This window comes from Podarcis liolepis (assembly GCF_965112155.1).
Source record: "Podarcis liolepis genome assembly, chromosome: 14".
NCBI lineage: Eukaryota > Metazoa > Chordata > Lepidosauria > Squamata > Lacertidae > Podarcis > Podarcis liolepis.
Window position 1 is genome coordinate 28176415 of NC_139569.1, and position 19295 is coordinate 28195709.

Genomic DNA, 19295 nt, shown 5'->3' on the forward strand with positions numbered 1-19295 from the left:
TGAACACCACCACACCCCTGAAAGTCTCATTATCTCTCTCTTTACCTCTCAAATTATCCAAGTTAGCCATCTTGGCCTCAACATGAAAAGTCAGAAGCTCTTTGCACTGACCACATACTGAGAACTGCCCTGAGATCTTCAGGTGAAGGATAGTATACCAATTTAATAAATAAAATAAAAAATACCTGTGACTCTGCTCAGCAGGATAAACACTGGACAGTGAACGTACATACACCCACACACCCCAGTAAGCATCTGCTGGCTTTCTACCATCATTAGGTCTTTGGCTAGAAGGCCTTTTCAGTTGCAACATAAAATGTCTTGATTTTAAGTACAAGCAGCACACAACAGGTTATCACCATTACTGCAACTATAGCAATGCTAATTAGTGCTTCTGAAATGAGTGCAAAACACTTTAAAATGTTACCCTACAGAGATTTGGTCCAGTTTTCTTGAGGAGGGGAAATGAATAGCCTTGTATGGTTTTGAGCAATTCACCTGGAGCAGGAAATAAAGGGGGAACGCACAAGCAACCTTCAAAAAAACTGCTTATAGGTGGCTGAATTATACATTCCCTAGCCTCCCCTGCCAGACTCCAACCTCATTCAGTATAACTGATAAAAGGTATTTCAGTGAAACAGCTCATCAATATTTCTTTCCAGCCTCATTATCCAGCATGCACCCTTTCTAACATGCAGTGAGGGTCCTTTGTAGTGGTCATCAATATACTGTACCCCTCACAATATTTTAATCTCGTATCCATAGTTTAAAAGTACAACTTAGAAGTAAGGGATACGCCTGACGTTTAGGAAAATAGTATGTGACAGATGAACAAACAGCTGTTGCCTTGGTGTCCCTCAAAACATCAGATCAAGAACCACTGCAAATTAAAATGTTGTTTTCATTTGGATCAACTTCTGTTGGTGCAAATGCATATGGACATTCAAGCTACAGTGAGTTTACACCCATCAGGCAGATTGGAAGGCCAGCTTACTACTGCAATCATCACTGCAGTTCTACACACACTTTGTGGAATTTCATTTTGTTTGAGTGGAACTTGCTATCAAGGAAATCCATCTCAGTGAAGGTGCTTGCCTCTTCAGAGAAACAGAAGCCTAACAACATACATTGCAACTTATTACACTGGTCAATAGATTGATTAGTCTGCTACATAACAAATATTGCATTATTACATAGCCTACCTCCATTTGTGGATGAGAATTTTTTCACTTTCTAATCTGACTGATGATGTGGACAGCTAAAAAAAATTACTCAAGGATTGACAAAGTCCCAGCTAAGTTTCCAGAAGCATACTGACAAGTTCTTGACCCAGTTTTTCTAGACTGTATAGGGAAAATCACTCTTAATAGGTTGCCAACCATCTCTCACCCCATTTTTAACTGGATGAGCTGGTTTAATGCCACAGAATGTTCACAAGCATTGTAACTGTTTAAAGGGAAACTGTCAGTTGTGACAAAATTTAAATTCTGTGACCTGAACTTGCCCGACAATGCTAGGCTGTAGGTTTTGTTGGCAGTTAAGATTATTCCCCTCCCTACTGTTATGAAACCTCATTTTGAGGTTCGCTTTTTTTTTGCACCTTTACCTCTCTTCAGAAACAATTGCCCTGCAAAGATTTAATACTACCCTTCACAAAAGGAGTATGCATTGTCCAACATCTGGCTGGACATTACATGAGCCCCTTGTAATACGTTTAGACTCTCCCTTATCTATGTGACGCCTATAACCCATTAAAGCTTCGTCATCTGGAAAGAATTCTGTTCTATACATCCACATGCCCTGGAGCCTTCTAACAAATCTCAGTGCAGCCAAAGGCCTAGAAAGCAATGCAGCACTTCTTCATAGGTGAATAGTAAAGAATCTGACAAAGAAAATAAACCTAGCGGCTAATATTGCAGAGGAGACAAACGTAATCTTCTCCCACCTAGAAACCTTTGCCTGGGAGCCTGATGCTCTTGAAACTTGCACTTGTTCTTTCTTTTCCAAAAAGAAAAATGCTAAGTATTGTTTCCTAGCAAGAGTGCAAAATACACAGTAAAGTACACTGATGGTGCTCAGTCAATGGGGATTACAAGAGATGCTTATCGGGACAGGAACTGGACTGCTCTCTCAGAAGACAAGTCAATTAAATATTTCAGCTTTAGGTGTTTTGTCATTCCCCCGCCAGCAAAAACTAAATCCTACTACCAAAAACTGTGCAAAGATAAAGTATCCAAATGCAACAAAAAATAATCATAAATCAGTATGATTGAACATTCACAATCTCAAGCAGGACAAATGAACTTCCCTCAAAGGAAGGGGAGGAACTGACATCCAGTCAAATGATGCCTTTTTTGTGGACCAGAACCCTGTGGCTATTATCCAAAGTCTTTCCAACAGGAGGCTGGAAACATGAGATCAGGTCCTTTCAGTTGTGGCCCCCCATTTGTGCACTGCTCTCCCCAGGGAGGCACATACTATTGGTGTTTTGGTGCCACTGATAGAAAAAGGCTTTTCTTTTTCTCCAGGCTTTTGGCCCTTAACTTGAAGACTGGCACTGTGGCATATTTTAGTCCTTCCTTTCAAAAGTTGCAGAGTATAGAACATGTTCAGGTATTTGGCCAAGGAATGCAATCTGAGATTCTGCCAAGCATATTGTTTCTGCAATATGGTGACAAGGGCTCTGCCACTATACTTACCTACTTCAGATTCCTCCAGTAACTTGTCTGTGGTCAGAAATACTCACAGGAAATCAAGAACTAAATTGGCATGTGAAAGGGTATAAGCTTGCTTCAATCTGTGTAAATCTTCAGTTTCTAGAGGTCCATGAAAAATATGGTGACAAATACAGAGAAACAGAAACAGATAGTGATAGCTAAGAAAGAGACTGATTAAATTTCATGTAGTGTTTAGTTCTGTTCACCCTCCTCTTTTTTCAGATCTTTTTATGGAACTAAGTGCATTATGTCTGCTTGATACTGTAGAGGACTAGAGAATACAAATAATTTTCAGAAAAGATTATCATTTGTTTTACTATACTATAATGTTGATTTCTGTTTTTACTGTTTTTGCCTGCACCTCATAAACTGGCAAAACCAAAGTTATGCTAGGTTCCTTACAATTCAGCAGTTTGTAGCTTCATTTGTAATGAAAACTTGTGATTTTCAATATGTAAAGAGTACTTTAAAAAAGTATTGCATTTTTTATTTTTTCCATAAATTTACAATTTTTCCCATAGCTTCAAGGTTTTCATAAATTTTACATCTCTTGTTGTACAGGAAGCCTTCCTACTTGGTCAGTGCTCTTCAATTGATTCAAAATGCCTCTAGAACCCTCTCCTGTCACTCCTCTGGCACAGCATGTTTGTAGCATGCAAATATTAAAAACCCAATTTTATTAGGACCAACTACAAAATGTCACAAAACAGCGAGCAAGGTTTTGAGTTATTAATCACTTCCCTGGTCCAGTCACCTGTCCCCTCCCTGCAAGTTTTTATCAGCCAAGAGAGACAAGGATCCAGAATGCAAGTGGTCGCCCTGACTGATCCAAGCACATTGTCCACACCCTTGAGCCTTATTAACTGAAACTCATCCAACACAACAGGACTAGACAGTGCTCTGGACATCCTTCAGCTTTCGTAACTGGAGTCAGTCAGGGCCCCACCCTCCCAGGCCAGGTAGAAAAGGCATGCAAGGCAGGGAACAGGTCCTCCAGGACTCACAGCCAAGAAGGTCTACCTACATTCCTGTGTTTTACACATTTGTAAGGGATTCTGGGAATTGTGATTCTGTGAGAATCTAAGCATGATCGTAAGTATAATGGAGCACTTAACTCACCATCAGAGGGTGATAAGAGGAATAGCAAAGAAAGATGGGTTTAACTCCATATGGTGTCTATTTATATTAACTATAGTACAGCAATCTCCCATCTCTTGTCATAGTAGGCACTATGGAGAAATTATTTTAATGCTCTAGATTGAAGTATACCCTGTGGGTGTGAGCTTAATCTGTAATGTAAAACATTTCCCAAGTGTTTTGATGCCATGCAGATGACTGCACACAAGATTTAACACCTGTACATCCATTTATCCTGGAAGATAACACTTTATGCTTTAGTTACAGGTAGGTAGCCATGCTGGTCTGCCATAGTAAAAATAAAAATAAAAAGTTCCTTCCAGTAGCACCTTAGAAACCAACTAAGTTTGTTATTGGTATGAGCTTTCATGTGCATGCATTCAGGTATCTGAAGAAGTGTGCATGCACACGAATGCTCATACCAGTAACAAACTTAGTTGGTCTCTAAGGTGTTACAAGAAGGAACTTTTTTATTTTGTTTCGACTTTATGCTTGGTAATTGTTTTTAAAAATTTCAATAAAGTTTGTAATTTAAAAAGTATAAAGCCTAAGATTACTTTTGGAAACTCATTAAGACTGACTCACTCTCAACCGCACATGTACCCAAAGTATCTACACTGGCTCCCAGTTGATTACCGTGTGACTTCCAACCTCTCAATCATCCTTGTTTAGACTGCTATGCTCTGTACTTGAACCAAACCTTCTCATTCTTCGTCCGTCCGCTTTGCAGTACCTCCTCTCCATGAAATCTGCCCCTCCATTTTCCTTTTCCAACACAATCCCTTTCAACCAATGCATCACTTCCTCGTCTTTCCAAGACTACCAGTTTCATCTGTTCTGCAGTTTCTACTATTCACTCTGTGCTTTTATCAAACCCCATCATCTCCCATCACCTTCCATCTATCCAAAATATGCCCTAATCCTAAAGGCATTGCCCAGAAACAAGCACAATTGACATCCATACAGCTTACTTCATGCAATGCATTTAGGACTGAGAGTGCTTATTTCTGTTCTGCACCACATCTGAAAATTGCTTTAAATAAATGTTAAAATAATACCAACCTAATGGTTACAAATGACTCATGCCTCCTTCAGCAACCACCACTGACATTTTCTGTCTATATGCAATACCTTTAAGCCAATGAAGTTACTTTAAAAAAGAATTTCCAGTCTTTATTAGACAATAGTTAATAGTGTATCTATGAATAAAAATCCCACCCCATATCCCTGTAAATATAATTGATGAGAACTCCTAATGAAGTATAAAACCCTTCACAAACAAGTATGCATACACTATTCATATTTATGTGTGCATGAAATTTGCAATCTAATTTTTATTGGCAAACATACTTAAGTACCATGGGCTGGATTATTATTTTTACAGTGATGCACAGCTGCTTATTTGATCTTTGCAGCTTCAGCATGAAGAAATAAAAATGTAAAGATGACTTCTCAAAGCGCATTGGAGAAACACTGTGGATTATACAAGAAGAAAAACTGTAAATAGGAAGGTGCATGGTAAGGGCTGCTCATTAAAACAATTTGAATTGTGAAATTATTCTGCTTGTATTCAACACTGAGATTTAGATAGATCTTCAATGGAAATGGTTTGAGCAAAATTATAACTAAAAGCTGAAAATGGTGGCTTCTGCTTATTTGGCTATTTTGCTAGTGCTATTATGATGTTTCTCCATCCTTGGAGGCCTAATCTTCATTATTACTATCATCTAAAAATACTAAGTACCTTGCTTGTTAGCAGTTTCCTCACATCCAACAAGCCTAGTATTTGATTTCAACTGAGAGATTTACATTCATAAATTCACCTGTACAGAAGAACACATGACTAGATATTTTAATTCAAAATCTTTCTTTAGCTTCCATCACCATCACTCCTTAAAATCAGGAAACATAACTAACAAGAAACACTTCAAGGATCTTTCCACTTCCCAAAGGCACTCCTTTAAAATGAGAGTGTAAAGACAGAAGCCTCTCAATATGCACTTTTGACATCCGTTCAGAAGACAGGATCAACAGTGACAATTTTAGAAATAATTAAACTCTGATCTATATGTAAATGTTATGAAAACCTAGAACTGAAGTAATGAAGACATTCACACAAAGATCACACAACTTACTACTCCACAACTAGCTGTTTATTTATACGCTTCCCCATCACTTAGCGCAGAGCTTTCCAAACTGTGTGTCACAACATGTTACTGTGTTGGCTGCAGTGTGTAGGTGTCACACGGAAGCTCCCCGTGCTCCTCCCGGGGCTGGAAAGGGGTTAGTTTAACGTTCAGTTTGCTAGTAAAACTTAATTACTGAGTTGCAAAATGATGCATGTCTAAAAAGTGTGTAACCAAGATGAAAAATTTGGAAAGCTCTGACATAGTGCATAAACTGCGGGACTCACTCCCTTGGGAAGCAATGATGGCCACTCATCTGTAAAGCTTTAAAAAAAGGATTGGACAAATTCATGGAGGAGAAGACTATCAATGGCTAACAGCCAAGATGATGTGCTTCTGAAAACCAGGGTGCTCCTGTGCTCAGGTCCTGCTTGAAGATTCCCACAGGCATCCTGTGGCCACTGTGATACAGATGGGCCACCAGCCTGATCTAGCAGGCTCATTTTATGTTCTTAATATGAGCTATTATATCATCACACACACAAAATCTCATAGGTGAATAAGAATAAGGAACTGGGGAATTCACAACCCTCTAAAAAGGAACAATGCTGGGTAAGGAACCAATGTTTTCAGAAGCTGTTTGATTTTAAAAAGTAACTAGATGATATATTAGGACACAGGAAATTTTCAATGGCAGAAGAAAAATTCTGACTCCGGCACTCAAGCTATTTAATGTCTCAGAATGCTTTAGTTTGAATACAACATTTAAAAAGAGGCAGCTCTGATGTTTACTAAGAAAATACAAAGCAAAACGGAAGAACACATCTCCCTGTAATTTAACAGCTTTTAGTGACAGTTTTACACACAATGGGCTGGATCCACACTGACGTTAGCTGAACTTAGGTTCCGCTTAAATCAATGGGACAAGTTACCGTATTTTTTGCACCATAACACTCACTTTTTCCCTCCTAAAAAGTAAGGGGAAATGTCTGTGCGTGTTATGGAGGGAATGCCTACGGGTGGCATGCCTACGGATTTTCCTCCTCTAAAAACTACATGCGTGTTATGGTCGGGTGCGTGTTATAGAGCGAAAAATACGGTAGTTATGCTGCCATTTAAATCCCACTGCTTTCAATGAGTACTAAGTGCAACCAACTTACTCTGAATGCAAGTCAGGATTATTTATTTTAATGCCTGTATTTATCTTACTTGTTAAGAATACTAACAGGAGGCTGACAAAATATTTCAGTTTAGACTGCACACAAATGTTAGCAGAAATAATTATTCAAGTTACAGTGGGGGATATTTGCTTGGTATCAAAGCGATTCAACAGGGCTTGGAAAGCCATAAAAGATGGAAAGTCTCCCCTGCCTACTTTCTTTGGGAGCATCCTTGAAAATATTAATTACTTGAAACTGTGGTCATGGTTCTATGACAATTTACAGTGAGCTGTAACCCCTTCGTGCCATCCCTCAATAAAGCATTTGCCCCACCTGACACTTGAAGTAGGGTTTTTCACAAGATCTACAAACTAACATTTACTCTTCCCATAACTCAGGAAGCAGAAGGACTGGACATTTTCTGTGTCACAGAACTTCAATTTTTGGTTGAGAATATGTCAAACACAGGTAAGCAGGAAACTTAATATAAATTTCAAAAGGCAAAATATTTTCCCCAGCAATTTGACTGCTAACTTACAAAGAACCTCTTAAGTAAATAAAAGTTGCTTTATCTAAACAAAGGATTGTCCTCGATAACAAAACAGAAGGCATTTTTTTAAGCCTTCAGCCTTCATTATGCCATGCCTGCAGGTCACCCCTGCCCACCTCTCCAAAAGAAACAAATGAATAAGATTGATGAAACAAGCCAGTTTCACATTTCTGGCTACAAACCAGTAAGGACAGAAAATTGAGAAGAACTATATCAGTTTCCTTATGCTGATTTTTGGGAAAGCAAGGGTAATAAGCAGTAAAGTTAAGCATTATTGGGAGAAAGGAAAGTTAGCACATGCATTGAAAAGATATTAGAGGGAGGGGACAAAAACTTGCCTACTCAGATAGGAACTGGAGGTTAGATAGAGGGCGGCCAAAGTAGACCAACATAAAATTCCAGTTTTTAAAAAGAAACCTAGGAAGAGCCCTGCTGTATCAGGCCAAAGGCCCATCTAGCGGAGCAGCTTGTTCCCACAGTGGCCATCCAGATGACTATGGGAAGCTGAGAGCATCAGGACTCTCCCTGTTAGCGATTACCAGCAGATGATATTTAGAGGCATGCTGCCTCCAACAATGGCATCTATTTAAAAAACACAATCTAGTAATTCATCAAGTAATTTTATCAAGCTCTCATGAGGAGGAATTGGACACACATATATGTATTCCCTCTCTCCAGAGAGGCACTGAAGGAAGAGGTAAAAGATTGAGGTGGAAATCTTTTGCCACCCAGATCAACCAAGCTTAAAACAACTACCTAATAAATGTAGCATCCTAGCCAATAAGAGTCTGTTACCAATACCTTGCTGTATTTACTGCACTAAGATTAATGAAGCAACCCCAAGTGTGAAGGAAAACAGATAAACCTTTTTATGCTTTACAACAAGCTGCCTGCAGAAATGGGCACTAGGCTTCCTTAAGTCTCCTACTGCAGCAAGATTCCACACACACACACACACCCCAAACACAAAAGGCAATGGAGGTTATAAACAGGATCCATTCATCTTCACCTCACAAAGAGAGCTGCCATCACTGTGTACACATGTCCCAAAGGAGCAAAGAACCTTTCTGAAAAGCCAGGATAAAAAAGCCATAAAAGCAACATGTGTGATTTCCAAAAGCATTAAGACATTGAGAGACACTGTAAACAAAATAATCCCTTGGTAAATGAATTTTAACTGGAAAGCATTTGACATGCATTTTGACATATTATCTATAAAAAGGTATTAAACATGTGATTTCTATTTTGCTTACAAAGACATCGTGATTATAAAAGTCTACAAGTATGTAGGGAAAATAAACACCCCCTCTCAACCTACTAGACACATTTTGTTATTCAATATTTAACATGTGACTATTGTAATCATTGTTGAATTTTATAGTATGTAAACAGGCAAGTCTTCAAAACAGATTAAGAAATATACTAAATACTTTTTATTTAAAAAACAATCCTTTGTGTTTACCAAGGGTGGGTATGTTGAGGACTAAAAAAAGGAAATTATGATCTATTACTATAATACCCCCTGGGGAATCACAGCAAGCAACTAGAATTGTAGCAGCCATATCAAACCTCACTCATTTAGCGAGTAGGGCATTTCAAGACTTTCAGAAAAGGCTTTTAATATATATACTACTACCACACACACACACACACACACACACACACACACTTTATTCGGATGAAGGATTGGCTGCAAAATCATCTCAGATATTTTTAAACTCACTCTTTTTTCTCTAGCTGTCATGCATGGAGGCTATACTAAGAAAATAGCAGTGTATAAGACGGAAGAGCAAGTGAGATTCAGCACTTTTGGTTTCCTCTCACTTTAAAACAGGAAACCAAGGTGGTGGGAGTTTCCTCCTATCTACTATCCCTCTAGAGAGTTCAGAGCGCTTTAGATTTCAACATGAGAGAATTTCTTCTCAGGAAATGAGCTAAAAAGCCCTCTCCATCACATGAGCTTAAGGATCTAAATACAGCCAAAGTTTCTATTCAGTTTCTTACTCCCATTAAAATAAGCCCTTGATCATTTCATCTACGATTTCAAATAAGATGTAGGTTTAACAAACCGCTTGGGACGTAGAAAAAATGCATGCACACATGGCTTATAGTTTTATTTACTTCCTCTGAAAGGCAGCTGTTGCTCACACACCCATAATTTGGGTTCCGTGCCTACTGCACTAGCATCTTTGGATGGAGTAATAAAACCTTTGCAATCCAGGTCAAGGATTACAAGAAAAGGAAATTTGAACGAACACCAACATCAAAAGGATCTAATACAAAACCAGTTTCCACCCTTTGAAAGTGAAAGTTTGGGGAGGAGGGTCTCTCAGTTTCCACTCCTTTCAGGCACCCTTCTCTGCCACTGGCAAATACTAAGCATTTAAAAGTCAGGGAGAGCTGTCAAAACTTCGGGATAAGAGAATTAGGGAAAGACACATTTTCCTCCTTGTTCTCTGCCCCTTGCACAGTTGAAGAAACGTATGGAAGAGGGGCAGAAAAGAGGGGGGCAAAAGCTGGGTAGGTGAAAGAAGCCAGATTCTGGACAAACTCCGTTCCACGTAGGCGAATAGGACGATCATCTTTGTCAAAGAAGAAGGGGCAGCTTTGTGCGGGACCCCCTTTTTAGATTATTCCTCTTGAGATGGGGAGGGAGGAGACGCACATAACCTACTCTGCACTCCTCAAATTCGTGGCCTTCAAGGGGGCGAGGACCCACTGAGCCAGCTCAAGGTGGAGGAGCAAAAAAGAGAGAGGGAGGGAGAGGCAGGCTGATCTGATGCAGGTGTGGGGAGAGAGAAGAGTCGCCCACAACTTGGGCAACAGAACGAGGTCTCCTCTCCTCCTCAGCCCTGGCCAACCTCGCAGGGCGGGGGGTTGAGAGAAAAGCACCTCGGAGGGAAAGTAGACTCGAGCGGACTCGCTTCCTAGGATGGGGGCTGATGAGAAAAGCAAGGGAGGCCATACGGGGGGAGGCAAACTCAGTTCAATGGGTGAGCCAAAAGGCGCTCCCCCCCCACCTCACTTCTCCCTCCGTCCCTCCCTCAGCGCCTCTCTTCCCTCTCCTCTTACACACCCCCGGATCGCCGCCAGCCAGCCAGCCAGCCTTCCCTCCCTCCCTCTTTGCGCTCCTCCACTGGGTCGCCCGGCCGCCGGGCCAGACCTGCTGCGGGGAGGAGGAGGGGGGCCCGGGAGTAGAGAAGAGCCGCGGCGGTGAGGCGGGGGGGGGGAGGAAGAGGGGAGGGGGGGCGGCTTGAAACTGCGCCTTTACCTTTAGTTCCGCACTGTCCGCCATCTTGAATCGCGGGGCGCAGGCGCAGTGAACCCCGCCGGGAGGCCGCCTCCCACCACCGCCGCCCCGCGCGCTGCGTTTGAATCAACGGCGCGCCGCCGCCGCCATTTTGTTGGTCCCTCCTCAGGGCGGGACGAGAGAGGGGAGGGGGCCTCTCGTTGTGCCACCCTCGGATATTAACAGACGTATTGTATTAAGGTCACTTCTCGTTATTAGCGTGGGGATGTAGAATGTGGGGAGCCATTGAAATCAGTGGGGCATTAGGCATTTCAAGTCTACCTACTTTAAGCATTACTTATTTCTTTGGATATTATTATTATTATTATTATTATTATTATTATTATTATTAGTGCTTGGAGGCCTAAGCGTTTGGTCTCCGTTTCTTGTTCCAGTCCTCTCACTCCACCAATTCGAATATCTGCTGGCAGAATATCTGCTGAGTCCTCTGGTCTGGTGGTGCTGATTCTGAATGCTAGATCAGTCCATAATAAAAATAATAACAATAAATAAATAACAAAAACATATTTGTGCACAGTCTGATTGTGCATGAGTTGGAAGATGTGGTTTGCATTACTGAGACTTGGGTGAGCTAGCTGGATAGGCCCAACTTTACACTGCTGTGATCACCTGGGTTTTCAGTAAAGGCAATCCTTGTTTTGTGTGGGGTGGGGGGATACACTCCAGGCCCCCATGCATGTTGGCGGAGCATGCATAAGCCTGCTCTGCCCTATTCCATACCCATTCCTCATAATTTTCGTGACTTATTTGTTGTTATTTATTAAATTTGTATATTGCCCTATACAGTACCCATCAATCTCAGGGCAGTTACAACACTTTGGGGCTACAGTGGTACCTCAGGTTACAAATGCTTCAGGTTACATACACTTCAGGTTACAGACTCCACTAACCCAGAAATAGTGCTTCAGGTTAAGAACTTTGCTTCAGGATGAGAACAGAAATCGTGCTCCAGCGGCACGGCAGCAGCAGGAAGCCCCATTAGCTAAAGCGCTTCAGGTTAAGAACAGTTTCAGGTTAAGTACGGACCTCTGGAACGAATTAAGTACTTAACCTGAGGTACCACTGTACTTCCAAGTTCAGTGCCATGCATGCAAGATCACATGTCATTCAGATGCAACTAAATCCATCGTTGCCTGTACTGCACCAGGCTAGACTAGGGAGCTGCAGTGGGGGTGTTGCTGTTGTCCATAAGAGCACCATCTACTTGACGCTTAATCTTGGGGTGGACTTACATCATTGGCACCTGATGTTGGGCCAGGGATGATGATGATGATGATGATTTATTACTTATACCCTGCCCATCTGGGTGGCTTCCAACAGGAGATTAAAAATACAATAAAATATCAGTCATAAAAAAACTTCCCTAAACAGGGCTGCCTTCAGATGTCTTCTAAACGTCAGATAGTAGTTTATTCCTAAAACAGATTGGGGATGCTGCTGGTTTACTGACCACCCTGTTGCCCAGCAGTATCCCTGATCTGGCTAACCAAGGGTATTGTTGGAGGACCCTAAAATGATAATCCTGGGTGGCATCAATATCCACGTCAATCCTGTTGTTCATGGCCTTCATGACAACTGTGGGTCTCTCTCAGATTGTCATTGGCCCAACGCTTGATGTGATATTAGCCCCAAATTATAGAAGACAGGGGGATGCAGTGCACTCCCTTGTCATGGTTAGATCATAATTTGGTTAATTTTGAACTGACAATGGCAATTCTCCCTGTAAGGGTGGTGGGCCTGCTCTGATATCCCACCCTCGGAGACAGATGGAACCTAATGTATTCCTAAATGCTTGGGTGGGGGGGTTTCCAGTGGTGAAAGTTGGTGATCCTCCTGAACCCCAAGTCTTGCTATGGAACGGCAAGGTTGACACAAATGCTCCTGAGTGTTTTATGGGGTGCTTTGGAGCCTGAGCAGCTCCTTGGTACTCTGAGGAGCTCTGGACGGTGAAACAGAACAGACGAAGACTATAGCACAAATGGCTAATGTTTCACATTGAAGCTGACCAAACACTGGTAAGAAAACACAATCGTGCCTACCGTGTAGCAGTGTAAGCTGCAAAGAATGCTCATTTTGCAGCTCACATTGTGTCCTCTAGTAGCCAGCCAACAGGGTTGTTTTGGGTGGTCCAGAGGTTAGTGTGAGGAGGGACTCCTTTGGCTTTATGCAGTTTGCTGATGTGGACAAGGTGCTTCTGGATCCAGCTGACTTCAGGCACTAGGCCTGTTGGCAGACTAATTCTGCATTAAAAAGATGTGTGCAGATGTGACACAAAGGCTGACAACATTAACCCTTCCATGTGGGAATCCCTTGCAGACCTTGCTCAGATTACATCAATAAACTGAAGAGCTATGAAGCAATTTCCATAGGTAGAATACCAGAATGTTCAGTGATAAAAGAAATGGGGGGGGGGGTCTCTAAAGTTGAAATTCCCTTCTGGCAAGTCACATGACTTCATCCCTACAGGTTTTCTCTTTCAACCATGCGAACTCACAAGGAATTTGTAGGTTTTTGTATCCTGTACTGTGTAGATTCTTCTTTTTATTTTTTAAAAAAGCAAATGACTTGCTCCTAGGTGAATTCTTATTACTGAGAGCTGAGAAGCTAACAGTACAGAAGAGGAAAAGAATAAAACTGGCAAAAATGTGCTGTAAGAGTTCTAAGTGTTTTAAAGTGAAAGTTCCCTACCCTAACCTGATCATTTAGATGTATGGTGTCAGCTATTTGGGGTACACCATGCTGCACTCAACCATGGTAATTGCACACACTTATCCCATATACATGATTAGCAAAAGTTTCTCACCACCCATGTGGGAGGAGGAATCTGGCACAACCAGGCGGCTCTAATTCCAAGGATAAGGAGCACTGTTTAAGCGCTGCTTCTGAACACCACAGCCCATACATATGTCATTCCCTCCTGGTTCCTATGACTAACAAAATCCATGTGATGTGTTAGTCAGGGTGTCCCTACCACTGGACACAATGAAGCAGTTGCCTCAGGTGGTAGATGCTGGGTTGCAGGTTGAAGGACAGAACTGCATGTGCGCCATTTGGCCTAACCTGTGCTTTCTGAGCTAGCATGCTGCCCTCAGATGAAGGGGAGGAATCTGTCCCATGGATAACACTGAAGCGCCTCATCGTAGCTACAGTAAATCTAAGTTTTTGCATCTTGAGAAACTTACCTCCCTGAAGGAATTCATACCATGCTGTACCACAGTCCACTAAAAAATCTAGTTCATCATTTTCACCAGAAATCAGGACTCAGACCATAAGTCCTTGCAGTCATGTTTCATTACAGCAATCAGGATCAGTGTGCATTCATCTAAGAGAATATGGCTGCAATCCTATACCCACTTGCTCCATTGAATTAAGTGGGACTTACTTTCAAGTAGGCATGTGCAGGATTACTGTGTAATCCACACATTCTCTGTTCAAAGTCGATCCCCCATGGATGGTGTTGCCCTTGGGGACATACCTCAGTCTGCTTTCGCTTTTAATAAATTCTTCTGCTTTGGAGCCACTTAGACTTTAGAGGAATAATTGTGATGTGTAAATATGATCTATTTCTATTTCCTCCCCTGTTAATTAATGCTTGGAATATGAATTCCAATTCTGTTAGTAGTAAACACTAATTACTACAATGCATGTAATCATCACATGCTCTAGATGAGTAAAAATCCTTCCTGTGTGGCCTTTCATCTTGACAACTTAAACTCAAAGATGGCATCAAAGGGGACCAAGCTGGAATATGAGCAATTTGTCTCACTCGCATGAACACATGCACAGGCATAGGCATACACCATATGGGAACTGGGAGAAGATGAGTGGTTCACCTACTTCCAAAAGAAAACAACAGTAGCCTTAAAAAGCTAAGATCAGTCTCTTGTTTGCATTCTAAATATTAATCATCAAAACATCCACATAATACAGGATGACTGCATATTATACGGGGGTTACTTTCCAGGGAGTGCACGTACAGTCATACCTTGGTTTTTGAACAGTTTAGTTCCCGAACATTTTGACTCTCGAACACTGCAAACCTGGAAGTGACTGTAAGCCAAATATCTGACGGGGCTTCTGCAGCTTCTGATTGGCTACAGGAGCTTCCTGCAGCCAATCAGAAGCTGCGCTTTGGTTTTCAAACATTTCGGAAGTCAAACAGACTTCCAGAATGGATTCCGTTCAACTTCCAAGGAACGACTGTACAGTGGTACCTTGGGTTACATACGCTTCAGGTTACATACGCTTCAGGTTACAGACTCCGCTAACCCAGAAATAGTACCTCAGGTTAAGAACTTTGCTTCAGGATGAGAACAGAAATCGTGCTCCAGCGGTGCGGCAGCAGCAGGAGGCCCCATTAGCTAAAGTGGTGCTTCAGGTTAAGAACAGTTTCAGGTTAAGAACAGACCTCCGGAACGAATTAAGTACTTAACCCAAGGTACCACTATATATGCAAAGATGTGCATACTCAAACTGCCCTCTTGGAACCGCCCCCTATGTGACCATCCCTAGCCTTCTGGAGCCACCACACTGAAAGAGCCTTGCCCCCGCCCCCCGCAAAGCGAGCACTTATAAGCTCTTTTCGCGCCAGGAACTCCAATAAGACCCAGCTCTAAAAGAGCTTTTAAGCTCTCTGCCCTGGTCTTTGGGGGCGGGGGGGTGCAAGGCAAGGCTCTCTCAATGCGTATGTTGTGGGATGCTTTCCTAGTTCCCACAAGATCTCACATGAGCATCTCTAGCCTTCTGGAGTTTACATTTAATTTGAGAACAGAATGCTGGGCTAGATGGACCTTTGGCCTGATCCAGCCGAGCTCTTACGTTCCCTGGCTGGCCACTGTAAAAAGCAGGAAGTTGGATAAAGTGGACCTTTGGCCTGATCACCGGGGTTCCTCTTATTCTGCTTCTTGGAAGTCCAGCATATTATTTAGCCTGTCGGAAGTCCTTCATATTTAGTGTAGCTCTTCTGAAGACGGGGTTATTAAGTTTTCACAGAATCATTTAACTGTATTATAAAAATCATTATCATTTCTTTCATTTCTATACCACTTTATATGTTTAAGGGGGGAAATCTCAAAGTAGTTTATAACAAATTAATACATCAAATGAAGCAATCCAGAATAAAACGTTACTGAAGAAAGTAAAATGTAACATATAAGTTCAAAGCAATGTAATTAAAAGGAAACTAAAATATTACCTTAACATTTTCAAAAGAAAACATTACTAAAGGAAATCAAATATAAAATGCACATTTAGAAGATGCTAGACACAATTCTGTGGGCAGGGAGTTCCACAGTTTAAAAAAGGCCATCTGCCAGGCTGCTATTTCCTGCATTTCTGAGGATGGTAGAACTTCTGAGGCCACTATGGATATCTTAGCAGGTAAAGATGGAGATGGACTTTCAGATATTTGGGTCCTAAGTCACTTAGGATTTTTATTCATCATTGTGGGTCCTTGAATTGGGCCAAGGATGTAGAAGTCAAACACTCACTAACAGACCTTTGCTTTCCTGGATGGAGAGATTTGGTACTGAACGTCTTCATCTGAATATAAGACATTTTTCAGATGCTTTTGTTCTGTCTGGCAAGGAGACACCACACCTAGACACTTGGAAGAGGAGGAAGAGAAACTGTTGTAATGGTTTGATTAGGGACGGTGATTGTAAACAAGTTTGGCCAAAGCCATTAAGTGCCCACTGTCTTCGCTTGTTGGTTGTTCATTTTTCCCTTTGAAGTGCCAAGAGAGTTGTGCAACACTTCTAGATCACAAAACAGCTGTGGGGAAAGGGGGCAATTAAATGAAGATAATAATTAAAGCACGTTTAAAGTTTGTTCTTTTTAAAAAGAAGAAGAAGAAGCAATGATCTACTGGGAGCTATTTCTAGAACCTAGCCAAAGGTTCAAGCATCTTATCCTGAATCATGCTAAATGCTTCTAAACAAATGAGTTGGGTTTGAGTGAATATGGAGGTGAAAGGGAAAGGAAGGAGTGTGTAAAGAATGAAGGAGCAAAGGTGTTTGGATTAGTGCAAGCTGATAATTACACTGTTCTCACCAACTGCTGGGATGGGGAGGTGGGGAACAACCATGTCCAGTGATGAATATGGATCCTGAGTGTATGTGACTCCACCAAGTAAGGATAACAATGCGAGTTCAAAAATAGCAGCACCCACTATTGCACAAACAACATACATATAATTTCCAGGTAATTACTGCAAAATAATTAGCAGTGCTGGTTTTATATATGCCCTGCTTGAGATCAGTCAGTGCTGCTTCTTCCTACTGTAACTTGGCTCCATGCCAAACATAGAGAGTGGGAGAGAGAGAATGAACACATCTGAAAGTCAAGAGGATGAGGCAGTTCAAGGGGTTTGGCACATCAAGCATCTAGGTCAAGGGTGTGGAACCTCACAGCCCCAGAGGCGGCCCTCCAGGCCTCTCTAGCTGGCCCTTGAGATTCTGCCCTAGGCTGTGCCTGCCTAAAGTGTTTCTCATCTGGCTGGCAGGGCCTGCCAAAGGCATTTTGGCACCTGAGGGAAACCACAAAATGGCACTCTCCTCCCTACTGATGAAGAAGGTGTAAGTGAATGTCTAAATCAGAAACAGGAGGGAATAAAGATCTACATCGGGATCTGCTGACCCCATGGATCCTGGTGCCCAATGGCACCATGGGGTATGTGAGCTGTCTGCCTGGCTCCTCCCACTCAGGCACCGTACGGCCAAGGAGGAGGCAGTGGGCAGACTTTGGGGGGCAGCACAGAGCCGGCAGGTGTTCAAGCCACCGCGTCACTCCCAGTTATTTTAACTTTTCAAGTCTTAAATTATTGTTGCTATTTTTTTCTTATTGTTTTATCTTTTTATAAACTGCTTTGAGGGTTTTTATGAAGAAAGAAATTAGGAAGCATGCAGGTGCCCCATCAAGGATAAATGACCCAAGTCTGAGCTCCTCCAAATGCCCTTAACCTACTGATAGACACTTCAATCGCTTCACCTTAGGTCTGAGTCCTATATCAGAAATGGAGAATTTCTGGCCTAATTAGGCAGGTCAGGCCTCCCCCATTTGGCCCACGAAGCCATTTGGGCCAAACCCTGCCCACCTGCCCTAGACCTGACATCATGTGTGGAGCAGCAAAGATGTGGCTCAGTTAAGAGGGGAATTTGCATCATTAATCAGCAGCACCTACGAAGTCCTGTTCAAAGCAATGTGCACTGGGCATTTTGAACCCAGACATTCTCTACAGCACACTATGTCTAAAGAAATCCCAGCAAAAAAAAAAAAAAAATGTGTTGCAGTCAATGCTAGTCCTTTTCAGAGTAGATCTATTAAAATTAATGGACCTTAGTTAGTCACGCTCATTGATTTCAGTGGGTCTGCTCTGAGTAAGACCAGTGTTGAATACAACCCTATGGCCCCAACACAGCTGAGGCTACCCATGATTCTACTATTTATCAGACAATATATTTCTGGAAGCTTAGCCATTAGGCCACTAGCTTCTCTATTTTCAATACAGTGATAGATCTTCCTTCATCTGCTCATAGAAGATTCCTTCTAGCTCATATCAGGCAGTTTGGTTTGACGTAAACTATGAATTGTTGGTCTCTGTTCCTTTTCAGCAATAATATTCAAGGGCAGGTTTGGTTTCATTTTCATAAGATTTCAGCCTCTTCATAAGTTTCTGGTTTGTTATCATCCCACTGAAAAAGAGGCTCTCCAGTAATATCATCACAGCCAAGGACTTTGGGAATGTTGAATTCAAGGTTGCAGATTCTGACATGCATCCAGCGGGCAGTCGGGCATTGTCTGATAGTCCCAAAAGGCACAGTGAAGTCCACCACGGTATCTATTGGTCTTTAGCAGATGTGGCGCCAGGGTGCAAATATCTGCCCAGCGCCCCCCAAATTACCACGGATAGTGTTGGGGTGGCCGTAGCTGCACACTGTCAGCCATCCGGGGGGTGCAACCCTCCCCCATGCCGCTGCGGGAGACCTATCCCCGCAGAGGCTTGGGAGTGAAGTTGCGTCCCTCCCAAGCCTCCTCAGGAGGAGACCGATCCCTGCAGAGGCTTGGGAGGGAAGCTGCGTGCCCGCCAGCCTTATGGTTAGCGGGGCACAGCTGGCAGGCGTGCAGGGAAAGGGGAGGCCGCCGGCAAAGCCGCGCAGCTCCCCCACTTGCTGGGGCGCCCCTGAGAGGCCAGCGCCCTGGCGTGACACACCACTAAGCCCTATGGGAAAGACGGCTCTGTATTGGACACACTTTATCCAGAGCTTCAGGCTAGGGAAGCCATTCAGCCACACACTG

General features: G+C 42.5%; 1 protein-coding gene across 3 annotated transcripts in view; it reads right to left on the bottom strand.

Annotated features, from left to right (window-relative positions):
- The window catches only part of PIAS1 (protein inhibitor of activated STAT 1), a 48340-nt gene extending 37243 nt beyond the window's left edge, over positions 1–11097 (bottom strand). Inside the window, exon 1 of one of the 3 annotated variants that reach the window (XM_083475081.1) lies at positions 10962–11097. In XM_083475081.1, the coding sequence (XP_083331207.1) occupies positions 10962–10985 (24 nt within the window). In that variant the 5' untranslated portion in view covers positions 10986–11097. Of the gene's footprint in view, positions 1–1202; positions 1403–10766; positions 10869–10961 lie in introns of those variants that run through there. The other 2 variants (XM_083475083.1, XM_083475082.1) reach the window with 2 other exon arrangements.
- Positions 11098–19295: the final 8198 nt, after the last annotated feature.